This window comes from Pleurodeles waltl, chromosome 9, assembly GCF_031143425.1.
Source record: "Pleurodeles waltl isolate 20211129_DDA chromosome 9, aPleWal1.hap1.20221129, whole genome shotgun sequence".
Lineage (NCBI taxonomy): Eukaryota > Metazoa > Chordata > Amphibia > Caudata > Salamandridae > Pleurodeles > Pleurodeles waltl.
Window position 1 is genome coordinate 502,401,595 of NC_090448.1, and position 13,521 is coordinate 502,415,115.

The window sequence follows — 13,521 nt, forward strand, 5'->3', positions numbered from 1 at the left end:
TAACCTCACATATGGAAAAAAATAATTTTCAAATAAGCTTTTACCTTTATAAGTGTCTAAAACCAGTGAAAAGGTTTTTGCGTCTTTCCACTGCAGTGACATAATTTAAATATTATGCAAGCTCTACCTTTTGATGTTAAACATGCAGATCTGTCTGACCTCCAGCCACAACCTAGTAGCATAGCTAATAGTAAAAGCATTTTTTCTGCTGCAACTTTGCTCACATCAGTTCAGAAATGCAATAACAAACCCGAATTTATGCATTTAAAGTCATTCATGTGGGTTGTATAAATCTGTACTGCGGACTCCATGTGAAATGTAACTTTTACACCATTGATGGACTTCCTGTTTCATATTACAATGTCATATAAGAATTAAATACACCAAGTGGGGTTAGCCAATCTTTCTCCACATTTAGGGGTTGAAGCACATGCAAAGGAACTATTTAGTATTTTCACAGTACCCACAGAAAAAATATGCCAGTATGTCCAGAGTCATTAAAACAAAAATGTATGGGCAAATTCATTACATGGATTGATCACATTAAAGCCCACATTTTGACACTGGCGGTAAGTGCTACCTACCGCCATGGCGATGGCCGCCAAAATACCGTCGCCGCAACTAACATCCGTCTGCCATAATATGAGCACAGATGGATTTCCACCACAAGAAGGGCGGAAATCTGGCTGTGGCCATGCTGGCGGACGGTGTTAAGGTGGCGCTGCTACCACCAGCAGCGCCACGCCAGTAGACCGCTGCCAGCCGTATTATGTCAAATAATACGGCCTGGCGGTGTTCTGCTGGAGGTAGCAGCGCCCCATCCCCTGCCCGAAGACCTCCTGGGTGCAGGTAAGTCAGATTTCTGACAGGGGAGGGGTATGGGGTTGTTGTGTGTGTGTGTTGGGATGTGTGCATGAATGTGTGAGTGTGTGCCTGAATGCGAATGAGTGTGTAGTGTTGTTTGTGTGTGTGTGTGCATTTGTGAGAATGAGTGAATGAATGGAAATGTGAATGCGTGTCTGCTTGTCGGTTTGAATGTGTGTACGGATGTGAGCGTGAATGAATGGATGCATGAGTGTATGAATGTGTGTATGCTAGTGAGTAAATGTGTGAATGCGTGGTGTGTGCCTGCGAGATTAAAAAGGGGGGGAGCGTAGATGGAGGGGTATCTGATCAGTGTTGGGGGGGTAGGTAAAGTTCACTAATCTTGAAAGTACATTTGCACTAAAGAACCATCCAAAAGAATATCTGCACCACCGAGTAAGACAAAAACAATTTTTTCCAATAGTTTGTTAATGTTATGGTGTGGTATGTTATGCATAGTTGTAAACTGCATGATTACCCGGGAAGGTATCCTGACGTTGAGAGCCCTGAATCTAGCCACACCTACGCCCTAGTGGGAGTACTCAAAAAGCCATACCTTCAGTATCTTGCAGAACTTAAGAGGTGAGGAGGAGGCTCTTATGTGTAGCAGCAGGTCATCCCATGTTTTAGGAGCAATGCAGATGATGGCATGACTGTCGGATCTGGTTTTCCGTATGACTGAGATTGTGCAAGTAGGAGAACAGATGAGCAAAGGTTTTTGGAAGGTTTGTGTAAGTAGATGCAATTGTGGGCAAGTGCCGGGCCAGTGTTATGTAGTGCATTTGAAGTGTGCGTGAGAAGTTTGACTTGTGGTTCTTTGTGAATAGGGAGCCAGAGGATCTCCTTCAGATGTGGTGTGAGCTGCGGGCTGCATGGGAGGTAAAGAGTGATTCTGGCCACTGAATTGTGAATGGTAATCAGTCTTCTGGTGAGTTTGTTGTTGATCCCAGAATAGAAGGTGTTTCCGTAGTTCAAACTGCTTGTGACCAGGGCACCAGTAATGGTTTTCCGGGTGCTGTTTGGGAGCCATTTGAAAATCTTCCTCGGGACCTTCAGGGTATGAAAGCATTGGCAGTCATGTCAAGTTTGCTGAGGATGCTGGTCTAAATGTTCTTGATGTGTGCAGTGGGTGTCAGCACCAGCTCTGTTGGCCACCAGATGTAGTAACGTGGTGATATGCTCTTCTCGAAGATAACAACTTCAGTCTTGTCAGTTTTCAGCTCTGGACAGTTGGTCTTCCTCCAGTGGGTGAATTTAGTCATTCAGGCATTGAACCTGATCCCACGTACCGGCCATCTTGTCACTTAGGGAGTGAATGAGTTTTGTATTGTCAGCGTAGAAGAGAACGTTGATGATGTGAGAGCGAGTGATGCTGGCTAGAGGGATCATGTATGTGTTGAAGAGGGCTGGGCTCAGGGAAGATGCTTGTGGAATTCTGTAAATGAGGTTGCAGGCATCTGAGGTGTAAGATTCCAGACTGACTGGCTGGGTCCTTCCATTCATAAAGGAGTAGATCCATTGGAGAGTGTGTCCTTCGATTATGATGGCATGTAGACATTGAATGAGAATGCAGAGGGAAACTGTGTCAAATCCTGCGAAGAGGTCTAGGAGGGATGAGGGTCACCATGTCTGCCTTTTTCCAGAGTCATGCGGATGTCGTTCGTTAAGGCGATGAGGGCAGTTTCTGTAATGTGGTTAGGTCTGAAACCAGATTGTAGATGACTTTCTCTAAGATCTTAGCAGGGAATAGAAGCAGGGAGATTGGTCTGTAGCCGGTGAGCATCGAAGGGTCTACAGAGGGTTTCTTCAGCAATGGGAGGACAGTTGTGTGTTTCCAAACATCTGAGAAGGTCACAGAGGAGGTGGAGGCATTCACAACAGGTGTGAGCATGGTACTGATGGGTTGCAGTCCTCTCAAATAGGTGTGGTGGGGTCAGGGGTCTGCTGGGGCCCCTGAGTGGATGGACATCTTGGTAGTGGCAGTTTCTTCTGAGGTGATGATGAGCCACATGGTTAGCACTGGTTCTTTGGAAAAGATTGGGAGGTGTTTGGTGAGGTCTGTCAGTCCAGTTGCGGGCTGAAGTTGCTGTAAATGGTGGTGAGTTTGTTGGTTGAACTGAGAGAAATTGTTGCAGAGGTACTTCAAGAGGGTGATCGAGCTGGAGGCAGCCGATTGTGAGGTGACGTGTTTCACAATGGTGAAAATATCTTTGCAACTGTTGCTACTGGCATTGATGCAAGGTGATGCCCTTATCACCCTCTCGATGGACCGATTGGTGGCATGTTTGATGGTCCAGATCATTTGGTGGTAGCGTCTTAGGGCGGATTTGAACATGGTCCTGTCCTTGTTCACACTCCATTTATGTTCCAGTTGTTTGCAGTGGTGTTTCATCTGTTTGAATTCCTCCGTGTACCAACTTGTTGTGGTCTGGATATTGTTGTATTGCTGTGTTTGAAGGGAGCCTTGGAGTTGGAGTGGGAGATGATCCAATCATTGAAATTCTTGATGGCTTTGGTGAAGTTGTTGCTAGGTTAGGATTGGTGTGCCTGAGAGCAGTGTTCTAGTCCTCGTCACTGATGCTGTTCCTGTTTCGGCGGATTGGTCTGGCAGTGGAATGCATTGTATCAGGATGAGGATGCTGAACTTCACAAGGCCATGGGCTGACAAGAGGACTTTTGTGAGCTCATCGACTTGGATGTTGTCAAAGTTGATGAAAACAGGGTACAGGATGTGTCTGGGTACGTGGATACATTTCTTTATTCCTTCAATGAGACCCAGGATTCCAAGGTCTTCAATAAGTGCTCTTAAGTGGGGGTTGGCGTGGTCTTCCAGGTGGAAGGTCATGTCTCTGATTAGGATGTAACTGGTAGCATTGAGGGCGAGTGGTGCGACATAGTCAGTGATGGTCTTAGTGAAGTTGGTTTGCGGTCCTGGTGGGCTGTAGATGAGAATGACGCTTTAGGTAAAGTTGGCTGTGACATGGAGCTTGAACGACAGTTAATGTTGGAGAATGATGTGTCCATGGATGTGGTGCAGCTGATGGTGTTCTTGTGGATGACAGCTACTCCGCCTCTGGGCTTACGAAATCTGTCTTGCCTGGCAATCTTGTAGCTGGGAGGGATGAATGTAGTATTATCAGGTGCAGATGTAGGATTAAGGCAGGTTTCCGTGTGGAAAAGTAGGTCAGGGACATTGTCATGGAGCAGATTCCTGAACTCTGGAGTGTGTTTGGTGAGTAAGCGCATGCTGAGGAGCATGCATTCAAGTGTAGAGTGTTGCATGGGCGGTTGCAGGACTGTGAGTATAAGAGAGTGGGGTGTTAGGTGCTGTTGGTGTGGTGAGTGTTGGGTCTGGGTAAGTACATGAAAACTTGCAGGAAGTGCAGGAGAATGCTCCCTCAGTGTTGGGTGTTGTGGTAAGGTAGCAGTGTGGAGAGGCAGCTGATGTTGAGGGTGCAGAGGGATGCAGTGTGGTGGCGATGCAAAGGGGGAGAACAAGGGTTCCTGGAGCTGGGCCTTGTCCAGGCGCGGAAGGGCTTTCCTTTGGTGTGCCTTCAGTGTGTGCGCTGTAGCAGTCATTAAGTAGGTCCTGGGAGGAGAGGGGAGTGATGTCACTTCCTGTGCGAATGGATGATGGGGATCTCTGTGCTGCAGTTTATGTGATCTCGCCTAGGATTGCTGAAAACAGCAATTTAAAATACTGAAATGAGTACAAGAAATCATATTAATATATTCTTTAATGACAAATATATAAAAAAGGGTGGTAAGGGCATCACTTCAAACATCATAAATTATACTGTGTGCACACTTTGAAGCACATTACCTGGAGTTGCTCTGTCACACTTGAAGCACTTAATTCATTTAAATATTGCGGCAGAGAGCGTTCTTTGTCATTTAGGGAATGATACAACTTCTGTACTTCATTCTGAAAAGAAAAGAAAACAGCCACATATAACATAATATCTAAGCTTGATATATATTACCCAGTGGTGGTCGCCACTGGGTAGTTACAGTTAGGGTTACAATTAGGATCATGTTTCCCTAGGAAATGCATTTTTTGTGTTGCTAATAACTTTGGCGCCATTTGACAAATATCCACGAAACTTTCCAACAAGGTGTTACTTTTCGACTAGTTTGCACATGGAGAGTTTCGGCGGGGTAATCTGTCAAGCAGGGGCCGAGAAATAAGAGGGGTCCCAAAGCATGTTTTCCCTATTCATTTTTCTATAGGAACTTTAGACACAGCTATAGCCTCAACTGCTGGACAGATTGACACCAAATTTGGCAGACTGCTAAATCTAGGTCCAGAAAGAATGCCTTTTGTAATTTGGTATAAATCCGTTGAGTAGTTTTTGAGCAATTAATGCTCAAAACCCTTGTATATCTAGGGGGTGGAGCCTCCGTGGAGCCGAATGATCTCAAGCTAAGATATGACTGGCTGGCACTACCTCACCCGGAATGTGGTGGCAGCCATTATGGACTCCGAACTCGGACCTGAGTCCTAAAAATAAAACAAAAAAAATACACAAGGGGGCAGGGTGTGAATTCCCTGACACCGTAAGCCTGGTGCCTTTGTCTCAAATTGTGTTTTGCATGCAAATTCATAGTGGATCTGCAGCAAAACTTTTTTTTTAAAGTGCTAGCTCTTGTGCCAATTTTTCAAAAACTCCCTCGGGTGGGCCAGGGCCCGGCATTGTTAATATTTACTTTTGGGAGAAGGGGGGTGCATGTGGCCCTGCTCCCCAGGCCACTTTCAGCACCGGGGATCCCATCTCTTGGGCCAAGTGAATTTTTGAAGGGGAGAGGGGGATGTCACTCCCACCCCCCTTCCCTGGCTGTTTTGTGTCCTGATGACCCCATCCCCCAGGATCTGTCATATTTTGTTACAGGGAGAGAGCCATGTGGTCCCCTTTCCCAAGCCTTAAAGTCTCCAAAAAGCCCACCCCTGAGGCAGCAAAACCAAAGAGAAAGGGAGGTTGGCCATGTAGCCCTTCTCCCTGAGCCAACAATGGCCCTGGGACCTTGGCCTGACTCAGACGCTATGTCTCAGGGAGCCCATCCCTGGGTCATAGCAGTTTCCCTGCCCGCTACTTGTGTTTCTTCAAAAATGCTCCTGCGTGCTGGAAATGGACTTTAGATGAGTTTCCCTGTCCTCAGTGACGGGGGCAGGGAAATAGATCAAAAGATTGGGGTATGTCGAGGGACTATGGGGGGCCATAGGACTCCCTCGCGTCCCCCAACAACAGTATGGTGGGATCCTGGGTGGGCCCTAGGGCACCTTTAATGGTGCCAGGCCCCAGGGAGTGGGGTCACTGGGGCTGAAATCAGCCCTGGGGCGTGCCCCGCACCCCCTCTAAATCACACTGGAGATGGAGTCCCCAAGGCTGAAATCAGGCAGAGGAGGGGGCAACGCGGACCCCTTAACTTTAATTTTAATAGTGCCTCTGCAAGATGGGGTACCAGGGCCTAAAAAGGCTTGGGGAGGGATGCTATGGTGCCCTCCTTCCCTTTAAATTTTTAATAGTGGCCCTGGGTGGATGGGGTCTCCAGGGCCTAACAAGGATCAGAGATGGGACCATGCAGCTCCCTCCACTTTAATTACATGAAAGACTCGAGGGGATAGGGTCCCCAGGGCCTAACAAGGCTCAGAGATGGGGGCCACATGGCCAACCTTCCCTCAATGAAAAAAAGGCCCTGATGTACATGGTCCCCAGAGTATCCCCTTTAAAAAAATAAGGCCCTGGGGGAATGGGGTCCCTGAGACTAAGGAGGCTTGGGGAGAGGAGCAAAGTGGCTCTCCTTCACATTTAAAATATACAGGGCCCTGGATATTATAGTTAGGCTCACATTTTAAATGTACAAAACCATAGAAATTCACCTGCTATAGTTATAGTTATTTCATGCAACTATAACTAGTGCCTTATGGTAACTATAACTTGTGCCCTCGCCAAGTTATAGTTACCTTAGGGTACTGCAAATTACATTGATATTATCAATTATGTCATCAACGATGTCATGAGTGCCATCATTTGTGGGGTAATTAGCAGAGACTGGCGAGTTTGTGCGTTATAGTTACCTTAGGGAGTGAGTTATAGTTATTTGAAAGTACTCTAAATATAACTGCTGAATTTCTATGGTTTTGTACGAATAAATTCAGAACCTAATTATAACGTACCTTTAACCTTCGTTTTTTTCAGTGAGTATATATATATATATATATATATATATATATATATGTGCAAAATGTAAAAAGTTAAACAGAGAGTGAACAACTAAAAAAGATGCCTAACACTTGGCAATTCTGTTTGTGTATGTTTGCTGAAAAGCATTGACTATCCTTTGTTTTGCACTGTTGGCAAATAATAAATAAATAAATAACACTTAATTTATTTCCATCCTGTGGTGCTGTCCATCCCTGCTGTGAAGAGGTAAATCATAAAAGCAGGATTTGTGGATTATACTACATGTAGCATCTGAGCTACATTGAAAGTGCACGCGAACGAGGAGGTGGAACGGAGATTGAAGCAGCACAAACAACAATAAAGGTGGAATTCTCCGGTGCCTCTGCTGAGAGAGGATGAAACCAGAAGAAAGGGTGAGTGGGGGATGTGAGCGGAGTGTTATTGGGAGGAATGGGCGTTGTACTACCAAGCTCAAGCGTGGGTGAGGAAGGCTCCCAATATTCGCCCGATACCCTTCTGCTCACGGGAACCCACAGAACTGATAATGTTCACCAAGCATGGTGAAAGGATACAGTGAATCAGCAATCATGTAACGTAGAAAACCTTTCTGAAAGGGAAACATAAATCAAGAATATGTTTGGTGACTCAGTCGGGCAAAAATAACTGACCGATGTAGCAGGTGGAGATTTTATTGATGTAAATTGAGTGCGAAAAACATTTATGCACTCCCAACAGTGTACGTCAAAGGTTGTTTGAGGTCATCCACTGGTAATCTCAAATGGCTGATAAAGGAATACAGAGACTACAGCGGCCCAGGTGATTGTTTAATGATGGTAAAGTGACAAAAGGAAAAAACACTATTGCAACAGACAGAGTAGAAACAAGGAACACTCAATGTAATCATTAAAGATCAAGAACGTGCTTGCCTGATGGAAGTGAATAAATGGTGGGAAAACATAATTCCATAAATATATAGAATACAAAATAATTTTAAGGGGACTGAGAATATCGATTCTACCCACTTTGAATGATATTGATGAAGACTTTGTTAAGAAATGGCAGGAAGACACTAATAAGTGTTTCTTTAAACTAATGGGAACATTATTAGTCCATGCAGAAAGACAATTGGAACAAACAATAATAAGGATTAAGGAATTGGAACAAGAACTACAGAAACACATTAATTCTGAAGAGATAGCAAAGCAACTGGAACAAATGGAGAGTAAAATAAATAAACATGAGGCGGAGATTGAAAAGAGAAAAGCAAGAAAGTTCAATAAAGATAGAATTGACTATATCAAAGTTCGCAGCTACACTTTTGCACGTAGTTATGATGCCTTAAGAAATAGAGCATTGATGGACAAAACCATGGAAAATAAAGAAACCTCAGAAATGTCAGTGAGCAGCTATGATGTGAGCCGAGCAGAAGAAGAGATGAATGAGGCAAGTTTGGATTTTTCTGGGGAGCTGCGCTTAATTCGGGTGAGTTTGAGACAAAGCAGAAGAGGAAAGGAATTTATTATGGGAAGGGGCAGGGGCAGAGCACAAACAAAACCAGAAGAAACAGGAGATATTGGAAGATCAAAAACAGAAGATGGAGGCAAATAGCAGACATCAAAGAGAAATTGAAAAAAATCAAGGAACAGGAGAACTTACTTTTCAATTTATCATCAAGGGAATTGAGTGACAACCACGCAAGAATCCCGAATAAAGGGCTTTCCTTCTGCTCAGAATGAACCTGACCAATTTGAGGATTGATACATAGAAATGTTCCAGTAAGTTAAAATTAAAAAACACATTTTCTAAAACATCTCCCCAGCTAAAAAAAGGAATCAACAGGGAGGAAAAATCACTGATAACAGGAACTATCTTCTCTAAGAACTCTAGAAATACTGGAGAATGAATCAGAAGCAGACAATGAAACAGATTCACTAAACACAATTGCGGATTTACAATTCTGTAGATAAATAGGTATAGAAACAGGAGAAGGAGGTGATAGTGGCATTGAACCTACTTCAACATTCTGTCCACAATTACCTCCAGATAATAAAATAGATCTCTTCCATGAAACTACGTCTGTGGACTTTAATGATTTATTTTGTAGGAAGGTGAAATTGGGGAAACAAAACATCACCCCCGGTGAGAGGAAAACGATCAAGGAATTGATAGAATATAAACAAATAACCATTAAGGTGTCTGACAATGGTGTGAACACTATAATACAAGATTGGGAGAAGTACCGGATGAAAACGGAAGGGCTAATAAGAAACAAACAACCCTATGAGAAATTGAAATATAATCTGATTGAAACAATAGCTTTGTAATACCATAGGAAACCTATAACATGGTATGATAAGGAGCTGATTGACGTTGAAGAATACAAATAATTGAGAATGGAGTTTCCAGTAATACCCACCATATATCTTTTTCCCAAGGTACATAAGAGTATATTGAACCCTCCAGGTCACCCTATAATCAGTTCAATCAATGTATTATTGGAAAATACATCAAGGTTTATAGATATCTTCCAGACAGACTAGGTCACAGCATTACCATCATATTTGTGTGCCTCTATGGACTTCATAAGTAAGATCCAGGGAATTCCTTGGAAGGAAACTTATATAATGGCAACATCAGATGTGACGTCACTCTACACACCAATAAGACATATAGATGGCATATGGGCTGTGAAGTACTTCCTGAGGGACAGATTTATTAGTCACCTGGAGCATTCTAAGATGCTATGTGAAATGTTGGAATAATGTCTTACCCACAATATATTTACCATTGATGGTGAATTGTATTTACAGATACAGGGTATGGTAATGGGTACATCATCTGCTCCAACGTATGCCAACCTCTTAATGGGGTATTGGGATTCAGAAGTGATCTGGACAGAAGCAAACCACGAAGTGTTGAACAATGTAAAACTTTGTGTCAGATTCATTGATGATCTCTTCTTAATTTGGGAAGGGGATGCCAAAAATTTGGAATCATTCATCCTCTCTTTGAATAATAATAACCTCAAATTGATGTTTACTCACACAGTCAGTTCTAAAAAAATTTAATTCTTAGATATTAAGATCGAGATAAGAGACATGTATCTATGTACAAAGATACCTTGGAAAAAGACAGCATGCAATAGCATACTTCATGGTAATAGTGGTCATTCAAAGACCTTAAGGTGGAGTATTCCCTGCAGAGAAATGTTCAGAGCTAAAGGAAACTGCTCTGAGATACTGGATTCTGAAAAATAAATTAACAAGATGAAGTTGAGGTTTTTATCTAGAGGTTATCCCTTTGAGGTTTTCAATAAAGCAATGGAAAGAGCAAGATGTAGAGATGAACTATTGGTGCCAAGGAGAAAGATCATGCAGGAAAATGAAAAAACTTGCCTCATTCTTGAATGTAACACTCAACATAAGGAAATCAGAGTAAAACTCAAGAAGAACCTGTGTGTTTTCAAACTAGATGAGACATTAAAAGGAGTATTAATGGATCAACCGGATACCACTTATAGGAAAGTAGCATCTCTAGAAGATCTTTTAACCTGCAGCCATTACCAAAAGGAGAACATGACAAAAATTAGCTGGTTACAACAACTGGGTTTTTGGAAGTGTACTAAATGTAAACCATGCACTTGGTATCAACAAAACATCTTACAAGCTACAAAAGAGTAAAGAAGAAAGATTTGAGAGCACAGAACTTGTAACACTGAATTTGTAGTGTATGCCTTAAAATGTCCTTGCAACAAGTATTACGTGGGAAGTACAGTAAATAAAATGTGGTTGAGGATCTTACAGCATCTTAGAGCTATCAAAAACCAAGATTTGTCATGTCCAGTTGCAAACCATTTCTGGGAAAAACAACAGGGAAATACAACGTTTTTGGAGTACTTTGGTCTAAATAATATTAGGAAAAGTAAGAGGATGGAGATTGAAAATTAACATTGAGAAGGATGAAATCGAGGTTGATCATCATGATGGGCTCAGAAGCACCTTTGTGACACATCTCGGATGCTGAACTGTATGTTAATTTATTACACAAAATACACTTTCATAGTACGGAGCTATATAGTTGGATACACAGTTTTAAGCAATATCTCACAAGAAGTGTAATGTTGGATTACTCTTCCTGGCTCAATAGAGAAGGGTAAGGTGTGGAAGACGTAACTGTGTAAGGCTAGATCCAATAGATGAAAGTATAACCATTTACACAGAGAGATCGATCCTTGAAAAAAAATGGAGGTGACAGTGTAAAAGGAAACTGGGGGCTATGGTTGCAATATTGTGAATTACATGTTTAGATATATACAATTTGAGGCCTGTTTGATACAATTATAATTAAGAAAAAAATGTTGGTTTAAAAAACAAATATTTTAATAATTGTGGTGCAAATGCACCTAGTTGATATACTTGGAGATAGAAAGGGCCCTTCACCCTATAATAATATGAGGTAAATTGGAATAACCAAGAGCAACGTAGTAGTTCGAAAATGGTACTTGATGTTACAAAAGTTGCAATATGGTATATCAAGATACATATAGGTATACACTCTTAGATAGGTGCAACTTAAGACAATTCCCAATAATCCATATTGAATATGAACCTCTCTAATCTAAATGTGTTTTAGTAGTGTATCTGAACATTGAAGATGTTCTTGCCCACCTTATGAGAGTAGGTGGATTTGGTTGGAAGCACAACATTTATATTATAAGCTTTGTGATATTGTATGGAGTTCGAATGTTAGATCTGAAAAATATGCATTTGTATATTGATCATACTCTTTTGCATATTTTTTTCATATTCCTCAAATATTGGGAGTGAGGGATTGAAGGGCTTGAAATCAAAGTAACACACTTACACCACAAGAGTTGCAATAGGGTATATTGACGCAAACTTTGAGATTTTAGAAATGGTGAAGTTACATTTTGTGAGTATTACATTTCGCACTTTAGAAATGGAGAGAGAAGCACATGCACTTCAAGTATATGATTTTGCACATCGTCAACCTCGGTATTTGTGAAATTGCAATTTGCACTTTTTTGTATTACACCTGGCATCTTGAAAATTGAGGGGGAAGCAATTTAATTTAAAAAATACGATATTGTACATTATTAGACACGTGTATGTTGTTTTTTATGAACTAGAACATTTTGGTATTAATCATATCATAATTTGATGAACTGATTATATCTGAACATGTTTGATATGTATCATATTACAATATTAAATAACCTCTCCCTGGGTCTTGGGCTTAGCTCCTCCAGAAAAATTGTTCTAATTTTAATGATGACAGATTTCTATTTATTAATGTTTTTTGTATTACTCATTATGATGAAATGTATTGGAAGGATTGATATGTAATATAATTGTGTAGATCTGTCATGTTTTAAAATTGATCAATTACTTTCCCAATAAATCAGACGTAGATTGCAAATTGCAATATTGGAATATACTAGAGATGACATCAGACTGACCCTCAAGTATAAAACGAAATAGATTTTAGTCATGTAACGGATTGTATTAGAGTGACCATCTAAAAAGAATTATAATGAAATAATACTTTACTGGTATATGCAAAATGTAAAAATTAAAACAGAGAGTGATTAACTCAAAATGGTGGATAACACTCGGCAATTCTGTTTGTATATCTTTTCGGTCTAGTTGTTGTTGGTAATAACATGGATAAAGGACTAATTGGTATAGGACACTTTTTAATGGAGACATTCTAGTCGGAGGAACTCACTAGTCCTCTAGGGGGCGCCAAAACTCATCAACTATACTTTGTTTTTCACTGTTGGTGAATAATAAATAAATAATACTAAGGTCCACCCCTGCCACAAAGAGGTAAACCGTAACAGTGAGATTTGTGGATTATTTTTATATATATATATATATATATATATATATATATATATATTTTTTTTTTTACTGAAAAAACAAAGGTTACAGGGATGTTATAGTTAGGTTCTGAATATACTAGTATAAAACCATAGAAATTCAGCAGTTAGAGTTATTTGAAGTAACTATAACTCATGCCCCCGCCATACACTTTTTTGACTCCCCCTTTTTCTTGGCCCCTGCTTGATGAATCGCCCTGTAACTTTTTGTGCGCAACAAGAATCAGCGGCACACCGGGAAAGCTTCCTGAAGATTTGTCTAACGATGCCAAAGATATAGGCAAGTCAAAAAACGCCTTTTCCATGATCCTAACTATAACTACCTAGTGGCGACCACCACTAGGTAATATGTATAAATATATATATATATATATGTATCAAAACACTTTTTCACAGTCAAGATATTGATGACAATTAGCCTTTCAGAACTCACTGCACATCATTCTGTAATGCTAATCCTGCAAACATTATAGTATGTAATTGAACAAAGTCACAAAATGCTTCTATTTGGTGTAATTCCATTCAGATGATTTTGCTAAATAAGAAAGAACATTTTTTGTGTGTGCTAAAATG

General features: G+C 41.1%; 1 protein-coding gene across 9 annotated transcripts in view; it reads right to left on the reverse strand.

The window, feature by feature from the left end:
* SYNE2 (spectrin repeat containing nuclear envelope protein 2) overlaps window positions 1-13,521 on the reverse strand; it is a 1,823,309-nt gene that overhangs the window by 467,164 nt on the left and 1,342,624 nt on the right. For all 9 annotated transcript variants that reach the window (XM_069207355.1, XM_069207357.1, XM_069207362.1 and 6 more), the window contains one exon: window positions 4,688-4,789. In XM_069207355.1, coding sequence (XP_069063456.1) covers window positions 4,688-4,789 — 102 coding nt within the window. The remainder of the gene's footprint in view (window positions 1-4,687; window positions 4,790-13,521) is intronic.